General features: G+C 37.7%; 1 protein-coding gene across 2 annotated transcripts; it reads left to right on the forward strand.

Annotated features, from left to right (window-relative positions):
* Nucleotides 1-1,334: 1,334 nt before the first annotated feature.
* Rbm45 (RNA binding motif protein 45) lies at nucleotides 1,335-21,112 on the forward strand. 2 transcript variants are annotated; one of them, XM_074071165.1, is made up of 9 exons: nucleotides 1,335-1,784; nucleotides 4,934-5,056; nucleotides 12,328-12,388; nucleotides 15,545-15,667; nucleotides 16,430-16,609; nucleotides 18,445-18,574; nucleotides 18,747-18,831; nucleotides 19,032-19,195; nucleotides 20,913-21,112. In XM_074071165.1, exons 1-9 carry the CDS (start codon nucleotides 1,485-1,487, stop codon nucleotides 21,103-21,105), a joined length of 1,359 nt encoding a protein of 452 aa, XP_073927266.1. In that variant the 5' UTR covers nucleotides 1,335-1,484; the 3' UTR covers nucleotides 21,106-21,112. The 2 variants fall into 2 exon arrangements, with proteins under 2 accessions (XP_073927266.1, XP_073927265.1); XM_074071164.1 differs by having other exon boundaries at nucleotides 1,337-1,784; nucleotides 12,328-12,454.
* The last annotated feature ends 3,261 nt before the right edge of the window (nucleotides 21,113-24,373 follow it).

Genomic DNA, 24,373 nt, shown 5'->3' on the forward strand with positions numbered 1-24,373 from the left:
GAGTTGAGTAGATCAACAGAGTTGATTCAGGATCTGACTCTGTTACTTGTATCTCTCTGGATCTCAGATTCCTCATCTCTAAAAATAGAGGCTGGAATTAGATTAGCTCACAGGTATCTTCCAGCTATAAGGCTCTATGGTTTTGCTACCAGTGGCTGGGGTGTTCAAATGTTCCCCAGTTTTTGGGTCCAACGTATTAAAATTAGGATGTTGCCAAGAAAACAAAACAAAACAAACAAAAAAACAATCAACCAACCAAAAAGAGACAAACCATGAAGAATAGGAAGATAGTAAAGATTTATTAAGAAAGCAGAATTATACTTCGAGGGGTGAGGTGTGGCAGTTTTGGTAAAGACTGGTTGCATGGAGGTTGTCTAGCTTGAGGTTTGATCCGATAGAGTGGGTAAGGAGATGGCATGAAGTGGGAGCCTTCCCCTTTCCATCCTCCCTAAACGTTTGGCCACTGTGCAGAGACCTACAGAGGGTGTGAGAAGGCAGAGCCTGTGCATTTGATTCTCTTTTGACCTTACCGGTTTCACCTTGATATGGATAGTGGGCTCCAAAAGAATATAGGGTCATATCTGAATCCTTGGCCCAGAGTGAGGGTCATCTGGGGTTTTAGAATGGAATTTAAAAGCCCAGGGCATTTCCTTATTCCTGCTCACCCTATCTAGCTGTCCACACTAATACTTATAACTCTGTCCTACAGTGATCCTTTGTTGAGATTACAACCAAAACGGTGACAAAGATTCCCTCCTTTGACTAAAACTTCAGACCCCTTTAGTTCTTGGACTAGCCTTTCTGTCCATGTGGAATCCAGTTTGAGGGAGAATCAACTAAATCAGTTTCGTGATAATCCTTTGTTTTGCTGTCTGGCCTGCCGACAGCAAGAATTGCTTTAAGCAGGTCTAGCAAGAATCCTCACCGCTGATGTTTAGTAATTTTCCATCTACTAACTACTTTCATCCTGCTCCTGACTGTAAATCCCCATTAGTCTTATTAAAGTCAGAATAAGGTCGAATCTCACTGCCGGGCCCCGTTGCAGTAGTCCCCGTACCTACCACCATGGTCCCTTTTAAATAAAGTCGGCAATCTTTAACAAGTATCATGACTTTTTCTTTAACAAGGGTAAGTTTTGGAGAAGAACCCTAGGATTTGGGGGTGGGAGAGCGCCAGCGTCGGGGAACGTCAGTGCACCAGACAGAGCAATCCTGGCCGCAGGGACCAAGAATTGGACCTGGTTTCAGCTGGGCAGGCCTGGACTTGTCAGAGTCCTCCCTGGCGCCAGGGGGCGCCCGAGTGGCTCCCCTGAAGCAGCACCCTGCGCGGCTGGACAGCGCCTGACGCGGACTCCTCTGTATTCCGGAAGCGGAGCGGCTGACCTGCGACGACTGGGTGCGGGACCGCGGTGGCGGGCGCCGCAGCAGTGGAGAGGACGGAGTGGGGCCAGGGCCCGGCTCCCGCGCCCCGCGAGGAGGTGCGCCATGGACGAGGCCGGCAGCTCTGCGAGCGGCGGAGGCTTCCGTCCCGGCGTGGACAGCCTGGACGAGCCGCCCAACAGCCGCATCTTCCTGGTGATCAGCAAGTACACGCCCGAGTCGGTGCTGCGGGAGCGCTTCTCGCCCTTCGGCGACATCCAGGACATCTGGGTGGTGCGGGACAAGCACACCAAGGAGTCCAAGGGCATTGCTTTCGTCAAGTTCGCCCGCAGCTCGCAGGCCTGCAGGGCCATGGAGGAGATGCACGGACAGTGCCTTGGCCCCAACGACACTAAGCCCATCAAGGTGCGGGGGGCGGGGGCGGGGGCGGGGGCGGGCGGGGCGGGACACGGCCCCCGGGATCTGGCCTGGGGGGCATTGAGGAGAGGACCCCGCCCCCGAGGCTTCGGGACGCAAATATGGGGAGAGTGGCCGGGGCAGCTGCAGCCAGTCCAGGAGCAGAGCCGCAGAGGCTCGGTTCTCCTTGCTGCTTTAGATCACGGCCCACTCACCATCCTACCGAGAGGCCTTTCTGACCCTCCTGCCCAGACGCTTAGGTTTGCTGTGTGTGGAACGGCTGGCTCTGCTTTTCCTCAGGTAGACAGGGGACTTAACTTACCATACAGGGGCATTAATCTGTGGTCCTCTGGTGTTGGGCCTTTTCCCAGATCCGGATAAAAGTATGCTTGTGTGCAATATTAAGTGCAGGCATTTAAACGACTATCACCATAGTGTTTATGCTTTTGTGTGTGTGTGTGTGTGTTGCGTTTGGCGGTAGTGAAGTTTGAACTCAGGGACCTAGACCTCTTCTCTACCTCCTAAGCCACGTCCCCAGCCCTTTTTTGCTTCCGTTATTTTTCAGATAGAGGTTAGTACTTTTTGCCCAGGACTAGCCCAGACAGTGATCATCCTACCTACACCTCTCATGTAGCTGGGATTACAGACAGGCTTGTACCACCGTGCCCAGCTTGCTAATTGAGATGAGTCTCTGCTAGCTCTTTGCCTAGTCTGATCTTGAACTTGCAGTCCTCCCTGGTCTCTCCCTCCTGAGTAGCTGTGATTGCAGCATGCTGGGTTTTTTTTTTTAATTATTTAAAATAAGTCCCCATTTGTGAAGGATTAGTGGCATACATTTGGTTATTAACCCTCTCTGTTAATGCCACTTTTCTTTGAAAGTAGAGTAAAGCAACACTACCCTGAAATGAGCCAAATCACTGTGATAGTCGTGTGGGTTTTGCATTATTATTATTAAATGCTTCTTTGTGTATTCTTCATTCACACTCGTGGTGCTTTATACTTAATTTCTATACTTAGTCTTCTGTGAATTTAAGGTAATGGCAAGAAGGGTCATTTTCAGGATTATTTGACTTAATTTATCCTTCTAGTATTATGTTGCTGCTTACATCTGTCTAGCTGGGACCCCATCCAGAGGATGTGGCAGTTGCTTAAATTGTCATCTTTACCTGTCCTTTGGAAGGAAAGGGGTGCTGAGCATGTAATTTTGTTGAAGGTTTGGTTCTTCATAGATACTGTCCTTTATCAGAGTTTTTAAATACTTCATTCTAAAATTTTGAAATTTGTGATCTGATGGTGCCTCCCATTTCATCTTATCTAAGGCTCCTTTTTTCCTCCAGTGTTTTTGCGTATTCTTAGAGCTTCCCTTTTTGTATTTCTCTATTATAATCATTCATTACTGGTGCATCTACTATACTGATTTTCTAGTAGGCCATTTCTGCATTGCTCAGTACTCGATTAGTGACATCTCTAACAGTGCTTGGCACATAGTGTAGACTACTGAAGGAATTACTGTAAGTATACTGCATCTGGGAATATGTCTCCAGATTTGTCTTGTAAGCAGGATACTATGCCTCTCTGACACACTCTTCTGAGCAAAAGTAGCAACCTCTTCCTATGGTACTAAAATTCTTTTCGACATTTATAAAATCCCACAGCTGTCTAAATTCAGTGTCCTTTGGGTTGCTGCCTCCTACTCTGGAATTCCATAGTCCAGGTTATCTCATACTTAAATGTTATACTGCCCCTTTAAAGGACACACACACACACAAAAAAAAACGTTAACGAGCCTTGTATGTATGTTAATTTATACCATATCAAGTTGATTAAACTTATGCTGATAGCTGTATGAGCAAGTCTACAATTTTAGTCACAAATATTAATATTCCTCTAGAATAGTTATCAAGACAAATTTAGAAATAAAAGCACTACTACAAAGTAAATTATATTCAGAGTACTCTAATATCACTGAAAATGTTTCTGTAGAACTAAATTGCCAGTATTAGATAATAGAGCCTTCTGTGCATTTCCTCACATATGAAATCATTTGGATAATCACTGAATATAGTTATGGTACCTGTTCTATAGATTAATATTAGAAAGAAAATTAAAAATATGACCATCTGGACTTAAACCCAACTGCATCAGTAGTTACATTAAATGTAAATGAACTAAGCACTCCAGTTAAAGGGAAGAGATTGTAAGGATTAAAACAACAACAAAAAGACCCAACTAATTGAAGGTCTGGCTCAAGTAGTAGCTAGAATGCCTTCCTTGCAAACACAAAGCCCTGAGTTCAAACCCCAGTACCACCAAAAAACCCAGACACAACTAAATGCTGTTTACAAAACACATACTTTCGAGATACTAAGTTTTTTAAAATCAAAGGGTTAAAAAAAAAAAAAAGCTGGTGTGGTATCAGACAAAATGGACTTCAACACATGGAGTATTAACAGTGAGGGTAATTTCATAAGAATGAAATTATTGGTGAAAAACCACATAATCAATTTGTTTATACAGCCAGTGATAGAGCTTCAGAATACATGAAGTAAGGGGTTGGGGCAGTGCTGGGGATCAAACCCAAGGCTTCAGACATTCTAGGTAAGCACTAGCACTGAGCTACATCCCCAGTCCAAAGCATTGTTGGCAGAACTCAAAGAGGAAGAATGAATTAATATCAGATTTTGTATTCCTCTTAGTGTCTGATAGAACAAGTACACAAAGAAAATAAAGATAGGTAATATTTTAACAACCATCAAGTGTATAATGGACACTTACTGAGCACTGTGTCTTACAACTGCAAGTTACACATTCTTCTTAAGTTCCATGTGTGATCTGCTCTTGCTAGTCAAATATGCATTTGGGAAAAAACACAATTCAGGTGGGTGTTAGATAAATAACAATTATCTTTGAAAAAAATTTTATAAGACCCCATCACATTACATTTTGGTCTAACATGAATTGCATAAATGCAATCATAAATTAGGTATACTTAAGGAATAGGAAAAGTTAGAGTTGACATTATTTGGGGGTTTTTGTGTTTCTTAGGTTTTCTTTTTATTTTTGAGGTCATTCTTTTCGTTGTACAGAAGAATGGGTTTATGACATTTTCATACATGTATACGATGTACTTTGATCATATTCACCCCTCTGTGTCTTAGGTTTTCATTGCTCAGTCCAGATCATCTGGAAGTCACCGAGATGTTGAAGATGAAGAACTTACAAGAATCTTTGTTATGATACCAAAGTCCTATACAGAAGAAGATCTACGGGAAAAATTTAAGGTACTTAAGTTTTCTAATCAACTAGTATATGTCATAACTCAACCCTTAAATATTGTACAGTTATTGAAAACTAAAAAAGAGTAATAGGGGCTGCCTGTCCAAGTTATCGTAAAAATATAGATTCAGAAAAATGAAGTGCAAAGTCCAGAGAATTTTAAGTAAATTTACACAACTATTAGGTGGTAGAGGCAAGATTTAAACCCACTCTGAGCCCACAGCCTGCTCTTGGTCTTTAACATTGTAGAGCACTCCCTTATCACTCATTTAATTGCTTCTCATAGAGAGTATGTGAGCTGTATTAGCTGTTGTTTATAATGGGCCTGTGATATGTTGACATTTTACTTATACACAGAAAGATTTATTCTTTGAAGAATTTTCGTTTCAAAATTGGGTCTCCGAAGGAGTTATATTTAAGAAAGAAAACTACAGTTCTGAACTATAGATCATAGTAAATGAAATTAGAAAATAACTTTAAATCCTTTTTAGCATTGACTTTTTTTTTCTTAATAGTGTGTTTTCTTTTTATTAATGCAAGTTTGTCTGATTTTCTTGAACCCAAGTTACATCTGACCAAGATAGCCATTATATTCCCATGTTATAAAGGTAGAATTTTAGAGATAACAATACATTGCCAATCTTAAAACAATAACATCTTAGCATTTGTCTCAGTTCTTAGCCTTCTTGTCTAAGGATTTTCTTGGACTCTATCATTACACAAAATAGCTCCATCTCCATTTCCAGACTCTGAAATTCTCTGAACAGACTGTACTCTTCAATAGTTCCTAAGTCAGTGCTTTGAAGTATTTAAACTGAATACCTCAGCCTCCATGGCCAAAGATGGGAAGGAAGGGAAAATGTTGAATGGTACTATACAGAAAGAATCAGGGCGCTTTCAACCTAATGGAGAAGTTACTTTTCCATGGGGAACTATCCCCCAGGGAGCAGAATATAGTCTCTCCTCACAGGGTCTTGCATTTTGGGCTGGCCAGACTGTGACCCTCCTGGTTTTGCCTTGTGCATAAGTAGGATGACAAGCACTTACCACCACATCCAGCTTATTGGTTGAGCTGGGGGCCTTGCTTATTTATATTTCCCAGACTGGCCTCAAACTGAGATCTTCCTCATTTCTGCCTACAAAGTAGCTGGGATTATAGGTATAAGCCACTGAACCTGACCAAATAAAAGTAATTTTCAAATGCCCTCTACCCTACCCCAATTAAGATCTGATTAAAATACTTCAAAAAGAACAAATGCCCAAAATTTACATCCCATACTTCCTCCAATACTAAGGAAAAAACATTTTGCCTTCCATATTAATAACTTTTTATCTTTTTCTAAGTGAATAAATAAGACATTTTTGTCTAAATGTATTGTAATTAAGTTACTAATTGGTTAACGAAAGTTCTAGAAAATAATAAATATCAAGAATTTATACCCCAGAATTCTTACAACATTAAAAACAAATGTTGAAAACTAAACTCCTCCAAAATCAATGAGCCAATAAAGAAATGGGCACGTGAACTAAACAGAACTTTTTCAAAAGAAGAAATTCAAATGACCAAAAAACATGAAAAAATGTTCACCATTTCTAGCCATAAAGGAAATGCAAATCAAAACTATACCAGGATTCCACCTCATCCCTGTCAGAATAGCCACCATCAAAAATACCACCAACAACATGCATTGGCAAGGATCTGGGGAAAACAGAACCCTCATACACTGCTGGTGGGAATGCAAGCTAGTACAACCACTCTGGAAAACAATACAGAGGCTTCTTTAAAAACTAAACATAGATCTCCCATATGATCCAGCAATCCCACTCCTGGGGATATACCCAAAGAAATGTGACTCAGGTTACTCCAGAGGCACCTGCACACCCATGTTTATTTCAGCACTATTCACAATAGCCAAGTTATGGAAACAGCCAGGATGCCCCACTACTGACAAATATATTAAGAAAATGTGGTATTTATACACAATGGACTTTTACTCAGCCATGAAGAAGAATGAAATCTTGTCATTCGCAAGTAAATGGATGGAACTGGAGAACATCATCTTAAGTGAAGTTAACCAGGCTCAGAAGGCCAAAAATCATATGTTCTCCCTCATACGCGGACTTTAGACCTAAAATAAAAGCAGTAATATTAATAGACATGGGTCACACGCTAAGGGGAGGACACATACAGGAGGAATAGGGAAAATTAGGAAACCCAAAACTTAAAAGTGTTTGATGTGCCCACTGCAGAGGTGCTAATGTAGTAACTTTAAAACGACAGACGTCAAAATCAGGAACTAGACAAGGATGCCCACTATCTCCACTCCTATTCAACATAGTACTGGAATTCCTAACCAGAGCAATTAGGCAAGAAGAAGGAATAAAAGGAATGCAAATAGGTAAAGAAACTGTCAAAATATACCTGTTTGCAGAAGACATGATCCTATACCTTAAAGACCCAAAAAACTCTACTCAAAAGCTCCTAGACACCATCAATAGCTATAGCAAAGTAGCAGGATATAAAATCAACATAGAAAAATCATTAGCATTTCTATGCACTAATAATGAACAAACAGAAAGAATATATGACAACAATTCCATTTACAATAGCCTCAAAAAAAAATCAAATACCTAGGTGGAAACCTAACAAAGGATGTGAACGACCTCTACAAGGAAAACTATAAACTTCTGAAGAAAGAGATTGAGGAAGACTATAGAAAGTGGAGAGATCTCCCATGCTCATGGATTGGTAGAATCAACATAGTAAAACTGTCTACACTCCCAAAAGTAATCTACATGTTTAATGCAATTCCCATCAAAATTCCAATGACATTCATTAAAGAGATTGAAAAATCTACCGTTAAATTTATATGGAAACACAAGAGGCCACGAATAGCCAACGCAATACTCAGTCAAAAGAACAATGCTATCAAGGATCTTACTATCAGACCACAAACTCTAAAGTTGATACAGGAAAGAGTAGGAAATACTCTGGAATTAGTAGGTATAGGTAAGAACTTTCTCAACGAAACCCCAGCAGCACAGCAACTAAGAGATAGCACAGATAAATGGGACTTCATAAAGCTAAAAAGCTTCTGCTCATCAAAATAAATGGTCTCTAAACTGAAGAAAACACCCACAGAGTGGGAGAAAATATTTGCCAACTATACATCAGACAAAGGACAGATAACCAGAATATATAGGGAACTTAAAAAATTAAATTCTCCCAAAACTAATGAACCAATAAAGAAATGGGCAAGTGAACTAAACAGAACTTTCTCAAAAGAAGAAATTCAAATGGCCAGAAAACACATGAAAAAATGCTCACCATCTCTAGCAATAAAGGAAATGCAAATTAAAACCACGCTAAGATTCCACCTCACTCCTGTTAGAATAGCTATCATTAGTAACACCACTAACAACAGGTGTTGGCAAGGATGTGGGGGAAAAAGGAACCCTCGTACACTGCTGGTGGGAATGTAGACTAGTACAACCACTCTGGGAAAAAATTTGGAGGCTACTTAAAAAGCTAGCTATTGATCTACCATTTGATCCAGCAATACCACTCTTGGGGATATACCCAAAAGACTGTGACACAGGTTACTCCAGAGGCACCGGCACACCCATGTTTATTGCGGCACTATTCACAATAGCCAAGTTATGGAAACAGCCAAGATGCCCCACCACTGACGAATGGATTAAGAAAATGTGGTATCTATACACAATGGAATTTTATGCAGCCATGAAGAAGAACGAAATGTTATCATTCGCTGGTAAATGGATGGAATTGGAGAGCATCATTCTGAGTGAGGTTAGCCTGGCCCAAAAGACCAAAAATTATGTTCTCCCTCATATGTGGACATTAGATCAAGGGCAAACACAACAAGGGGATTGACTTTGAGCACATGATAAAAGTGAGAGCACACAAGGGAGGGGTGAGGATAGGTAAGACACCTAAAAAACTAGCTAGCATTTGTTGCCCTTAATGCAGAGAAACTAAAGCAGATACCTTAAAAGCAACTGAGGCCAATAGGAAAAGGAGACCAGGAACTAGAGAAAAGGTTAGATCAAAAAGAATTAACCTAGAAGGTAACACCCACGCACAGGAAATCAATGTGAGTCAATGCCCTGTATAGCTATCCTTATCTCAACCAGCAAAAACCCTTGTTCCTTCCTATTATAGCTTATACTCTATCTACAACAAAATTAGAAATAAGGACAAAATAGTTTCTGCTGGGTATTGAGGGGGTGGGGGGGGAGAGGGAGAGGGCTGAGTGGGTGGTAAGGGAGGAGGTGGGGGCAGTGGGGAGAAATGACCCAAGCCTTGTATGCACATATGAATAATAAAAAAAAAAAATAAAGGACATATCATCCCCCAAAAAATAAATAAATAAAATAAAATAAAATTAGAGAAAAAAAAAAAGAACAATGCTGGAGGTATCACAATACCCGACTTCAAACTATATTACAAAGCAATAACAATAAAAACAGCATGGTACTGGCACAAAAACAGACATGAAGACCAGTGGAACAGAATAGAAGACCCAGATATGAACCCACACAACTATAACCAACTTGTCTTTGACAAAGGCGCTAAAAATATACAATGGAGAAAAGACAGCCTCTTCAACAAAAACTGCTGGGAAAACTGGTTAGCAGTCTGCAAAAAACTGAAACTAGATCCATGTATATCACCCTATACCAAGATTAACTCAAAATGGATCAAGGATCTTAATATCAGATCCCAATCTCTAAAGTTGGTATAGGAAAGAGTAGGAAATACTCTGGAATTAATAAGTACAGGCAAGAACTTTCTCAATGGAACCCCAGCAGCACAGCAACTAAGAGATAGCACAGATAAATGGGACTTCATAAAACTAAAAAGCTTCTGCTCAACAAAAGAAATGGTCTCTAAACTGCAGAGACCACCCACAGAGTGGGAGAAAATATTTGCCAGCTACACATCAGACAAAGGACTAATAACCAGAATATACAGGGAACTTAAAAAACTAAATTCTCCCAAAACTAATGAACCAATAAAGAAATGGGCAAGTGAACTAAACAGAACTTTCTCAAAAGAAGAAATTCAAATGGCCAAAAAACACATGAAAAAATGCTCACCATCTCTAGCAATAAAGGAAATGCAAATTAAAACCACACTAAGATTCCACCTCACCCCTGTTAGAATAGCCATCATTAGCAACACTACGAACAACAGGTGTTGGCAAGGATGCGGGGTGGGGGGGGAGAAGGAACCTTCTTACACTGCTGGTGGGAATGTAAACTAGTGCAACCACTCTGGAAAAAAATTTGGAGGCTACTTAAAAATCTAAACATTGATTTACCATATGATCCAGCAATATCACTCTTGGGGATATACCCAAAAGAATGTGACATTGGTTACTCCAGAGGCACCTGCACACCCATGTTTATTGCAGCACTATTCACAATAGCCAAGTTATGGAAACAGCCAAGATGCCCCACTACTGACGAATGGATTAAGAAAATGTGGTATTTATACACAATGGAATTTAACTCAGCCAAGAAGAAGAACGAAATGTTATCATTCGCTGGTAAATGGATGGAATTGGAGAACATCATTCTGAGTGAGGTTAGCCTGGCCCAGAAGACCAAAAATCATATGTTCTCCCTCATATGCGGACATTAGATCAAGGGCAAACACAAGGGGATTGGACTTTGATCACATGATAAAGCAAAAGCACACAAGGGAGGTATGAGGATAGGTGAGACACCTAAAAAACTAGATAGCATTTGTTGCCCTCAACGCAGAGAAGCTAAAGCAGATACTTTAAAGCAACTGAGGCCAATAGGAGAAGGGGTCCAGGAAGTAGAGAAAAGGTTAGATCAAGAAGAATTAACCTAGAAGGTAACACACATGCATAGGAAATTAATGTGAGTCAACTCCCTGTATAGCTACCCTTATCTCAACTAGAAAAACCCTTGGTCCTTCCTATTATTGCTTATACTTTCTCTTCAACAAAATTAGAGATAAGGGTAAAACAGTTTCTGCCAGGTAGAGAGGGGGTGAGGGGGGAGAAGGAGGGGGCTGTGGAGGGTAAAAGAGGTGGTGGGGAAGGGGGGAGAAATGACCCAAACATTGTATGCACATATGAATAAAAAAAAATTACTGGCAAAAAAAAAAAAAACCAACAGAGGTCAATTTGGGAAGGTGACCAGGAAGTAGTGAGAGGTCTGGTAGAGATGAATCAGTTTGGGTTGTAATATACATTTGCATGGAAGCAATGCTAGAAATCTCTCTGTATAGCTATCCTTATCTCAACTAGCAAAAATGCTATGTCTTTCTTGTTATTGCTTATGTCTACTCTTCAACAAAATTGGAGAAGAGGGCAGAAGAGGTTCTGCCTGGAAGCGAGGGGTTGGAGGGGGACAAGGAGGGGGCAGGGGGCAGTGGGGAGAAATGGCCCAAACAATGTTTGCACATATGAATAAATGAATAAAGGGGGAAAAATGTTGATCTGACTGAGTGGTTCAAGTAGTAGAGCATCAGCCTAGCAAACGGGAAGTCCTGAGTTCAAACCCCAGTACCGTCAAAAAAAATTAATTACTGCATATTTCTCACAGAGTATTCATGTTCTGAGTGAACTATTGTGTTTTGGAGCTGTATTTTGAGTTGTTCTCTTTCAAAAGAATACCCAATCATTTATGTTCCTATTAGAAAACAGATAAACAATTGCAGCTAAAGATGAGTGTTCAGTATTTCCCAGGCTCCATCTAAGCACTTAGCATAGATTAATTCATTTAAAACATAAAACAGTCCTGTGAGGACTGGGGGCAGGCTCAAGTTGTGAGCAAGTATGAGGCTCTGAGTTGATCCTTACCCTTACTGCATAAAAGAAAGCAGTAGGTACTGCTGTTTGCCCCTTCAACAGATAAAGAGACAGGCACAGAGCAGATAGTAAACTGCCTAATTAGTAAGTGACTGAGTCAGGATTTGAATCTAGACCGTCCAGTTTCAGAGCCCAGCCCTTAACCATTGCTAGAGCTATGGAGACCATTTACAAGTTCTTTCTCTCCAGGACTTAGTTCCTCTGTGACTTAGGAAGTTAACTTGGTTTCTCTCAGGCCTAGCTTCCTTGTCTGTGAAACAAACAGTATGAAATTCTATACATACTTGAAGAATTTCTTTATTTGCATGCAAGAGGCACAGACAATCATAAATTTTAAGTTAGTTCTGAAATAGCCTGCTGAATTCTTAATTTTGAGTCCCCTAAATCATTTCTTTTTACTCTTATAGGTGTATGGAGATATCGAGTATTGCAGCATTATTAAGAATAAAGTCACTGGAGAAAGTAAAGGTTTGGGATACGTAAGATATTTAAAACCATCACAAGCTGCCCAAGCAATAGAAAACTGTGATAGAAGTAAGAATGTGGCTTTTAACATTGTAAAAGGCTTTTTTAAATTCTGGTTTTCTGCCTCTCTCTTGAGAAGCTCACACTCACCCCTTGAGTGTGTACTTGTGCTCTGTAGTATAACTTCCTGCAAAACGTAGAATAGCTGATTATTCCAAATGATTGAATCTACCTCTGGTTTTTGCTGGTAATGAAAACTGCTAATTTAATCTTAGCAGTAGATGTTTAAGTATGTATGATCCAAGGATAAGATCATAGATACTTAATTGTGGAATTAAGGTTAAGCATTCATTGAGGTACTGTCTTGGAGAGAAATACGATAGCAAGTGTGATGGATACTTTAGTTATTATTTGGATAGGATTTTGACTTTTTAATAATATTTTAGAATTTAAAGCATTAAAACTTTGATTTACCCTTTCTGGGTTTTTAAATCTTTTTTGTCTGTTTATTTTGAGACAGGGTCTCACTGTGTAGTGAGAACTTGAATCTGGCCTCAAACTTGCAATCCTCCTGCTTCCACCTCTGAAGTATTGGTATTACAGTTGTGCCCCACCACACCCGGCAGATCTTGTTCTTTATATACACTCATATTTGACTTAAACCCTAAAGAGAATTTAATATACTAATAAGCATATATATTAAGGATAAGATTTATAAGATTTACTATTATAAGCAATTAACTATAGACAGGGTTAATTTCAAACTAAAGTGACGATAATTGGATCTCCTGCTGTAACTAGTATGTATAATAAAGAATAAGAATTTTAAAGAAGTCAAGAAGAATATTTGTTGTCATCATATTTCTAATTACATTGACTTTTAGAAATAAGATGAATAAATTGCTGGGTTTAGGATATTAAGAAAATCTATACCTCAGGAAAGAATTACTGTTAATCAATAGAATTCTTAGACACCTCTAAGTTTCACACCAAAATTTTCTTCTTAGATTCTTCTAAATTTCTCATTTAGCTAGCCTTAATTAAGAGCCTATGGTATACTCATCAAGATGCTAAGTAGAGGGATATAAATGAAAAAGATGGCATTCTTGGCATTTATGGATTTTATATCTATATTAGCCAGGATCTAATAGGCAAAAAATAAAGAATAATAGAAGAATTTTTTTAAGGTTTCTTTTAAAAGCAAAATGTCTTGTCTTTCTTCTATCACCCCAAATATGCAGCACAGTAATAGGTCATATATATATATGTATATATATATATATATATATATGTACTAGAGTTTGAACTAAGGACCCTGTGCTTGCTAGGAAGATCGGTATACCACTTGAGCCACACCTCCAGCCTAGGCCTTCAATATGTATCGAGATCTTTAGCTGGGGGTGAAGCTCAGTGGTAGAGTGCTTGGCTACTGAGACCTGAATTCTATCCAGAACTGAGAAACAAGCAGACATTGCTAATTCTTTGCCAGGCATAGTGGTGCATAACTGTAATCCCAGCACTTGGGTGACTGAGGTAGGAAGATCATAAGTTTGAGGCCAGACTGAACTACATAGCAAGACTGTCTCAAAAAAAAAATGAGATTTCTGCCAAAGTTACTGTTATTTATAGTAGTTTCTATAAGAATTCAACAAATTAAAAGATATTTGTATATGGACAGTGGTCAATGGTGAAAAGAAAGTTCTTTGAGTAAGCATGGGAACTTCTACAGAGGAAGTAGGACTTGCGTTTGTCATAGATAAGGCAGAAGCAGTATTAGCAGAGCCATAGAGCCAAAAATAAAACATATTTCATCCTTCATGTTATGAAAGCAACTGTCTATTCCTGCTGAGAAATTTTGAGACAAAGTTTAACTAGTTTTATTGGAACCATATTTGGGAGGTTATAAAGAGTTCAAGCTCAGTCCAATTTAGAATTTTCTTGTAGATTGCTTAGAAATAATAAAGCAGTTAATCTAACTACAGTATTTCCCAAGAAAGAATTCAGACTGGCTCTTTTTGTCGTATTTGAAGCCACTGAGTAGCATCATGAAAGCTATGAACCCTTGCAGTAGGACCACACCACATACACATATGCATGAGCATTTTGTTGGTGGAACCTCCCAGCTTTTTGAAGCTCATCCTTGGACCCCTAGTTAAGAACCCTTGGTCCACAAAAATCGTATGTTCTCTCTCATATGTGGACATTAGATCAAGGGCAAACACAACAAGGAGATTGGACTTTGAGCACATGATAAAAGCGAGAGCACACAAGGGAGGGGTGAGAATAGGTAAGACACCTAAAAAATTAGCTAGCATTTGTTGCCCTTAACACAGAGAAACTAAAGCAGATACCTTAAAAGGAACTGAGGCCAATAGGAAAAGGGGACCAGGAACTAGAGAAAAGGTTAGATCAAAAAGAATTAACCTAGAAGGTAACACACACGCGCAGGAAATTAATGTGAGTCAGCTCCCTGTATAGCTATCCTTATCTCAACCAGGAACACTTGTTCCTTCCTATTATTGCTTATACTCTTTCTTCAACAAAATTAGAGATAAGGGCAAAATAGTTTCTGCTGGGTATTGAGGGGGTGGGGGGAGAGGGAGGGGGCAGAGTGGGTGGTAAGGGAGGGGGTGGGGGCAGGGGGGAGAAATAACCCAAGCCTTGTATGCACATATGAATAATAAAACAATTTAAAAAAGAAAAACCACATATGACATGAAAGATGAATAAATTTGGGAATTTTAGCCCTGCAAAAAAAAAAAGAACCCTTGGTCCAGAAACAAGTCTAGTAAAATGGATATTATAATTGATTGAAGAGAACCTAAATTTAAAACAGGCAGAGAAGTTAGAATGAAAGATAACATATTCTAAGAATATTTCAAAAGAAGAATTTTGCTGACAGGTTAAATACAAAGACACCCATTAGGATTTTGATGTTGAGAAGCCTGGGTGAATAAACAATGGTATCTGCAATAGTTGCCGTATTTCAGAAAGCAATTTGGCATCTGGTGGAGATGGCCATTGTATAGATTTTGCTTTGTATGATTATATTTATAAAGCTAAATTAGGCACTAGCAATGATGTATACTTACAGGTCTGTTAAGTTTGCTATGAAGTTTGAAATTCATGGATTCTTTGTTTTTTTTTTTTCCCCTTCAGGTTTTAGGGCTATCTTGGCTGAACCTAAAAATAAAGCATCTGAGTCCTCAGATCAAGATTATTATGGTAATATGAGGCAAGAGGGTTTGGGACATGAACCTAGAGTAAATCTGTTTCCATTTGGTAAGTGGACTATCTTTACTTAAATAGTGTGTGTAGTATATGCAGTCTAATTTGAGTTTTTAAACTGTACTTTCATCAACAATCTATAAATCTCACCTAGTGAATAAAAATCTTAAATGTAGTTTTTATTTTTGTTTAACTAAAAAGTTGATTATATCTTCTAATGTCCTGAATACTTAACACCTATTTTAACTTATTCCCACACCTATTTTAACTTATTCCCAATTATAGCTTTCTTAGGTTGGATGTGCATTATCTACATGTTAAACTGTGTTGGTGTCATTTTTGAGTGAACTTCTGCCTTTATGTAGCTGACCAAAAAGTATAAAAGTTGTATTCAGATATACCCTCAGTGTGAGTCCTAATTTTTTTTCTCAAAACTACTGCAGCTTTAAAATCAGAGTTATAGAAGCTGGAAAAAGGGGAAATGAGTGATGAAAGTAAGGTCTGTGGGTGTTAAGAGCATAAAATTTGAGGTACAATACTTGCCCATATTTTTCATTTTTACTGACTAAACTTACTCCTGTGGGATTAAACTACACATCTCTGCTTATATTTCTGCATGGGAAGTAGGAGGATAGGGAGATTTGTCTATTTTCTTGTCATTGGTCCCTTTTGGTAATGCTGATGAATGAAAGCACACCACAAAATATGGTACCTTTCTTTGGTACAGTGAACTTTTTATTTTCTAGTACGTGAAATGTTCATGAATTTTTGAAGGTATAGAAATTTAAAGATTTACTTTTTTTTATTTTGTTGGAGAACAACAATCTGAATTTTCAAGTTTTGACAAGAATGATAGCAGAGGCCAGGAAGCTATCTCCAAACGCCTGTCAGTTGTATCAAGAGTTCCCTTCACTGAAGAGCAGCTTTTCAGCATTTTTGATATAATACCAGGACTAGAGTATTGTGAAGTTCAACGTGATCCTTACTCAAATTATGGTAAGACAATGTCCATGTTGTTTTTAGGTATTTTGTTAAAATGTGTTTTGTTAAAAAGGCTTTTCTCCAATGACAGTTTTTATGTCAGATACTGTTTATGTGACAGTAGTTTTAGTTTTCCTTCTCTTCATTATGTTTTAAAATCCAATGAAACATTAATAAACAAATTCCTGGGGGTCTATCTCCTTTATACAAAGTCATCCATTTTATAAAAAATATTTCATCTCCCCAAAATAGAGCAGTCTCTATTTCTAGTTGTACAACAGTGGCTAGAGTCTCTGTACTGTTTGATTAAAACTCTCAACGTTTCTCCTTAGAAACCATCCCTTAGTCTCATTTTCTTAAACTTGATAACCCCAAATGAAATTCTCTCCCATCATTTCAAGCATCTTCATGCCCTAGTCTGTCCTTATCCTAATTCTCAGTAGAAGCAAGGCTCTAATATTTGAACTTGTTAACTAGTTAATTTATTATAGACCTGTTATCTAGTGTTAGCTTAACCCCTCTTTGTGTGTTGAGCTTTTGGTTTTTATTAAGCACATCTTTCTGCCTGAACTTACTTTGAGCCATCTCCAACTTTACCCAATTTTATGCTTGTATTCTTTGTTCTAAGACTCCTAGGCATACATATTTTATGCACATTTGTTATATGTACTTGCAATTTCATTTGTTTTGTATCCCCCTCCCCCCTATGATTTATCTGTATGTTGAAATGTATTTGTTCTTCTATCTTCTTTATTATTTTCCTATGTGGCTATGTCTGACAAGTCTGACAAATGTACATCATTGGATCATGTTTTTTTTTTTCTTTTTGAGGTACTGGGGTTTGAACATAGGGCCTACACCTTGAGCCACTCCACCAATCCTTTTTTGTGAAGGTTTTTTTCAAGATAGGGTCTCACAAACTATTTGCCCAGGCTGGCTTCAGACCATGATCCTCCTGATCTCTGCTTCCTGAGTAGCTAGGATTCGAGGCGTGAGCCGCCAGGGCCTGGCTTGGATCACCTTTTGATTCATAGATATGTCATCCTATAGTTAGAATTCTATTTGAATTTATTTCATATGGTCATTTGATTTCTGTGTTTTAATTTCATTATAACATTGGATGCTTGGGCTTAGAGAAGAACATGAAATCATAATAGTGGTTTTTTCCCCAAAGTGGGTATATTGTGAAAATCTTTTGGTTGTGTCACAAACTCCTGGCTCTCCATTTATGAACTCTAGTATAAAATGGTTCCTCCTTTCAACATCACCCTCTTGAAATGAAATCTTTCCCTGTAACTGAATTCTTTTCAAAGGAATTTGAAATTGGTGACTTCTGATCTGAGACCCTCTACCTTTTAGTTTTTCATACTACTTTTTTCTCTCTCTACTGCTACAGCTAGCTGAGTATATATCCTTTTCATATATCACTTATCATTTTATTTCCTACCAGGTGGGATACAAAAAAAAATTTTAATTTCAAAGAATAAAAAAATAAATTTCAAAGAATAAAAATTTAGGTTCTTAGGTATATTGATATGATATAAAAAAAGCCAAGCTGAGCATGGTTATACATGCCTCTCATCCCAGTACCCAGGAAGCTGAAGCAGGAGGATCATGAGTTTGAGGCTAGCCTGGGCTACATACCAAAATCTGATTTATGTTTCCCTTTGTAGGAATACAGCATTGCACACATGTTTAACTGGACTTTGTTTTCTGATACATTTGATTCTGTATTTACCAGTTGTATGCGAATCAGGGTCCTATATTGTTTACCTTTGAGCTACACTGTAACATAGGCCTTCCTAATTTACTCTGCTTTCTTTTTCATTTACATATATTATCTATTTTAGGTCATGGAGTGGTTCAGTATTTTAATGTAGCCTCAGCTATTTATGCAAAGTATAAGCTGCATGGATTTCAGTACCCTCCAGGGAATCGAATAGGTGTTTCCTTCATCGATGATGGGAGCAATGCAACAGAGTAAGTACCATTTCAGGAGTGTCAAAGCCAAGCTTTGGGTGTACATGATGGTGACTTGAAGAATGAAATAGAAAACAGTTGACTTCTCAGGTGAGGAAGTCACACAAAACAAATTACTGTTAAGAGGCTGAACATCTCTAGTTTTCTGTAAATTATTAGTTATTGTCTCCAGTCTCCTTAGAAAAATGGCAACACAGATGGTAGCTGCACAGCTTGCATCAATGGTGTGGAATAACCCAAATCAGCAGCAATTTCTGGTAAGCAGTAAGAATTTAACCACTATAATATAGTCAACAGTATAAATAAATATGATCTTTATTTTGACTTAAGTAAGAAAATTTTCATAGCTGTAGTAGAGGAACACATAGATGCCATGATACACAATTTTTAGCTCTTAGTTAAATATTCCTGAATTACAGGTTCTCTTTTTCTGCTTTTGTTCTTAACTCTTGGGCAGCAATTTGGAGGAGGTTCTGGATCGCAGTTGCCTCAAATCCAGACAGATGTTATACTTCCATCATGCAAAAAAAAAGCCCCTCCTGAAACTCCTGTGAAAGAAAGACTTTTTATCGTGTTCAATCCTCATCCTTTACCTTTAGACATATTAGAGGACATATTCTGGTAAGACTTCTTTTCTACAAAGTTACATTTTTAAGGTGTGATTTATTTAAACAGTAACTTCAGCATTCTTACAATCTTGAAACTTCCTCAATCCAATATCCAATACCTATAGGAGATGATTTGTTCTGTGGATTTAAAGACTCCCTACTTGAATCATTTTCACTTATGATCATTTCCTTTTCTTCTTTGCCAGTCACACATCTTAAGGCTCTACACAGAATACATTGTTATTTTGTTTTGAAGACTTAAAACAAGTATAAAGCATGTTTTGAAAACCTGCATACATAACATGAACAACATGTTTGTCTCTTGATTGAAGGTGCATCTGTGTAGACCTGTCCAATAGAATTCTTCTTGCATATGTTTTCCTTCATAGTTGTAGTTCAGCTGCACAGTATTTACTAAACATCTTCCATTTTGTCAGTGCTCTGTTGGATCCTGAGAAGTAAGTAATCACATTGAGTGTACAATACTTTATTGTAGGGGAGATTATTTAAGAGTACATAATAAGTGTAAAGCAGGGAAGGATCTTGCCGTGTTTGTATTTTTAATATAACACCTTTACATTAGTTTTATCTTTTTGTCATTTTCCTGTTTGCTTTACAAAAATGTTAGTCAAGCTGGGCACATGGTAGCTCAAGCCTCTAACAAACTACTTGGGAGGCAGAGATTGCAAGGGAAGATTATGGTCCAGGCCAGCCCAGGCATAAAGCAAGACCCTATCTCAAAGATAACCACTGGAAAAAGGGCTGGCAGTGTTATTCAAGTGGTAGAGCACCTGCCTAGCAAGCATGAGTCTCTTAGTTCAATCCCAGTATCACCAAAAAAACTGTTAGTGAATTAAGCAGATAGATAGGAAGCTTGTGAAAGATCTGCACAAAACATTAGGCACATGATTCCAGCATTTTGCCCTTTATTTAACTGATCCATTAGTTTTAATCTTAAGCCACTCCTCTGTGTCATGCAAGCACTATACTAAGTGCTAGAGATATTGGTAAACAAAACATTATATTATATTTAAAAAAAAAAAAGACCAAAAAACATTGTAGTCCTGAACCTCTTAGAACTAATGTAATGAGGAAACAGACAATGAGAAATTGCAACCTAATGAGTGAGATTGGTGCTGCTATAAAGAATGTATGATATACATAGAAACTCTGAGAAAGCTTCTTGAAAGAAATAAGATAGAAATAATTTTGGCACAGGATAAAGCTGGGGATACAGATAGCTTTTCCTTCCAAAAAGAATGTGAAAGAAGATTACTAAAAAATGGACTTTGAGAGATTATGAGGGAATACGAAGCTAACGAGGCCAAAGACCATGCCCAAAAGCTATTTAAGCAGTTTGTCCTTACCTTGAGAGCAGCGGGGAACTGCTGAGGGGATTTTTAGGGGCTAAGTGATCATATTTTGTTTTAGAAAGATCTCTCAGAAGACAGGATGGAGAGTGGATTGGAAAGGGGCAAGCGAGAGGGCAAGGAGGCTGGTAAAGAAGTTACTGGAATAATCTAAGGGAAAGATAATCTGAATGAGGAAGGTGACGTGAAAGAGAATGAAGAGAAATCAGTGGAGAAGCAGATGTGTATGGAGTAACATTGGCATGAATTCAATGTTGGATATAGAGAGAAGGATGAAAAAAGAGTCAAGATGGAATACCACATTATAGAAGTGAGCAGCAGGGTTTATCTATTTCAGTTGATGTTTTTACTTTGTTTCAGTCGTTTTGGTAACCTGATCGAAGTTTACCTTGTGTCAGGAAAAAATGTGGGGTATGCCAAGTATGCAGATAGAATAAGCGCTAATGATGCCATTGCCACTTTACATGGCAAGATTCTCAATGGGGTCAGACTTAAAGTTATGCTGGCCGAGTCCCCAAGAGAAGAGTCTAACAAACGGCAACGCACCTACTGATTCTTAGGTAAGTACTTCTTAACCTGAATTTTAAAACATATTAGCTAACTAGCATAGCAAGAGGAATATAGACAAGTACTTTAATTATGGACTTCTCTTTTTTTAGGGATGTAGAAGCTAGTTAAAAGCACTTTGACTTAAAACTGCTGATAAAGCCAAGTTTTTTTACAATGTATTTTTTAAACCTAAACTATTTAAACTTAAAAATGTTTTTGACATTTACTAGAAGAGTGTTTTTACTCTTTTATAAAATAAAATCAGATTTCAATTTAGAAAATTAAATAATTTTTTTTATTTGTGAGTATCTTGGACTCTATGTGCTTCCATAACATTGAAATCCTTCAGAGGACTTTTAGCTTAAAGAATTGGTGTCTTAAATTATGTACTGAGAAAATTTTTAACAGTCTTTATAAATAATGTTTTGACTTCTCACTAATAAAATGTCTCAAAAGCAGTATCAAATACATCTTTTTTGGATCTTATGGAACTAAATATTATTGTTTTTTCTGGACCTATTGTTTTGAGTTTATAAATTTAAAAATACACACTCAGAAAATATTTTTATGTGCATATATGCAATTTTTAAAAGCCCTGCCCATTTACTGAAAATATCTTGTTCATTATAAATCTGGTACATGCAGCCATATGTGACAGGTTATATCTCTATGGTTTGGAGAAGCATTGTTTCATGTTAGACTTTTTTATTCTGTAAGTGAATTCTGAGTTTCTGGAAAGCTGGGTTTCCTCTTTCTCACACACATCAGTCTCCCAAGTCTACTACAGGGCAGATGAATCCAGCTTGCAGTTACTGGCTTGAAACCGTTTCTCTCCTCTCCCTTAAGGTTTTCTTTCTGACCAGTAATGTGAGTTAGCAAATATCAGAATGATTCATCTCCATCCTGGCTGCTGCAGACTTCCTCTCACAGAGCAAGTCAGGTGATAAATTCTTCCTTCATAAAAGGCAGCTGGTGATAGGAAATGCCCACTGGGCCAATTATAGAAATAATCCTACCTCTAAAATGTTTTTTTTTAATGACAAAGCCCACTATTGTTATGCCATACAGTGTTAGCAATTTAACCCAAGAAATATTAAATTGCCAGTGAAAAAGGATTAACAAGCAGTTTTTCCTGTTTATGAATAAACTGCTAGAAACTGAAGTGTGCTTGGACAAGCTATCTCTAAAACAGCTTGCAAAAATTGTGTTTATTCCTGTCTGTGAATATTTCAATATAGTTAATAATTGCTTCTGTTCAGTGAATCTTTGTCTTTAAAAAAGACAATAATACTCACTCCCTAATATGGAAAAATACAGAAATTACTCTGATTGAGTTTTTTTTTTAATGATTATTTACATTTTAAAGAGAATATTGATCTATGTTCTCAGCACTTAGGAGGATTGTGAGACTAAGGCCAGCTTGGTCTATACAGGAGACCTTGTCTGAAAATGAGAGAAAGAGAGAACATTGGACTTAAAATCAGAAGATCTGAGTTAGAATTTGAGCTGTGATATTTCTTATAATTGGGTAGGTCTTTTCACTTCCCTGAGGCCCAGGTTTTTCATAGGGTTTTTAAGAGGCAGTAAGACCACAAACTTCCTCATAAAATCAAAGAAAAGCTTTGCAAATGAAGCTAAAGCTCTTGCATTTATGGCTTCTGTGACTCCTTTGAGATGTCATCTCTTCCAATATAATGACATCCAAATGATAAGAAACTAAAAGTTTAATGGCACAATACTACTTCCTGGCCAGCTGGTACTTTGAGAACTATGCTTTATGATACCGTGTCTTTCCCCTTAAAAGTGATGGGAGTTCATCCAGCTTCCCACCTGCATTAAAGGAATTGCATGTTTTTTGGCATGACTAGTCACAAAAATATAAATCTGTCATTTTCCCTTTATTAAACTGTTAATGTATTCAAGGCAAAGATAGATTCTGTAGTGAAATTTTCTTCCTTTGTATGCATTACAAAATATATGTTGCCCAGATGTGGTGCCATGCACCTGTAGTCACAGCTGTTTAGGAAGCTGTAGTAAGAAGATGGCTTGACCCAAGAGTTCAAGGCCAGCCTGGGCAAATGAGACCCTTTCTCAGTAAATAATAAATAATGTTATTTTAAGATTCAATAAAATATAATGGTAGACTTTCCTAAATTTTATGTCCTATGACAAAGTTTCTTTGGTGTAGAAGGTGCACTTTGTTTGGTTTCAAGAGAACCCAAACATAACTCATATATGCTCTAAGGAATAAGTGAGCCACACATAGGAAGTAAGAAAAAAAAAACTGGCCTAAGACAGTAATGTTGAAAGTAGTTGAGTTCTATTTGACACGAATCTAATGTGCATAATGTATTTCTCTTTCTATTTGAGGAAAATAGAAATTTTAGTATTTTAGTGCATCTGATTTTATATTAATTCACAGCATTTTCCCTCTAGAAATTCAGTACCTGCTTGCATCATCCTTCTGAGTAAGTTTGGTTCTGTTTATTTGGGGGCATCTATGATTAAACAGATAAGATTGGTTATGTTGAAATAAAAGAACAATTCCTAACACTTAGGAATGCAATACAATAGCTGTTTCCTTTCAGGTGATGATTTTCATACTTGTGTTGTGTTCTTTCTACAGAACAAAGACTAAATAATGACATAATCCTCAGCTGACTGACTGAAAATGTGACTGGACGCACTCCTTGTGGACAGTTGACAGCTTTTTTTTTTTCCCATATATCTGATAGTCTGCACAACATTGTTTTGTCTGGGAATCAGGGATCGCTGACATGTATTTTTGAGTCCATACCTTAATACTAAAACTAGTATAATAGTTGTTTCTCGGAGCAACATGTTGTTAAATGTAGCAGAAATAAAGTTTTCTTAGAGCAATATGTTGTTATGTATAGCAGAAATAAAGTTTTCTTTGCTTACCTAAATCATGACTTATTTATGTGAGATGAGAATGAAAAAGTTTAAGACAGTGTTTAGAATTTGACTGACATATTTCATTGATTTTGAGATGCATATTTTTTCATGTTAATACCTGTGAAAGTGAAACTATCTTGGTATCAGTTGTGTGTCATAGTGAACTTGATAACCTCTTTCATAATGAAACATAAAGTAAAAGTACTTCTTTGAATCATTTGCATCTTAGATTCAATAAAATATGGTAATTGCTCCCCAATTTACACATGCAGATTAACTGCCTGCAGTTACTATAAAGACAAGAGCCAAAAGATATCACTAGGTTTTATGCTGTATATTTTTAGTTATATCAAAAT

Source organism: Castor canadensis, chromosome 4 (assembly GCF_047511655.1).
Source record: "Castor canadensis chromosome 4, mCasCan1.hap1v2, whole genome shotgun sequence".
Lineage (NCBI taxonomy): Eukaryota > Metazoa > Chordata > Mammalia > Rodentia > Castoridae > Castor > Castor canadensis.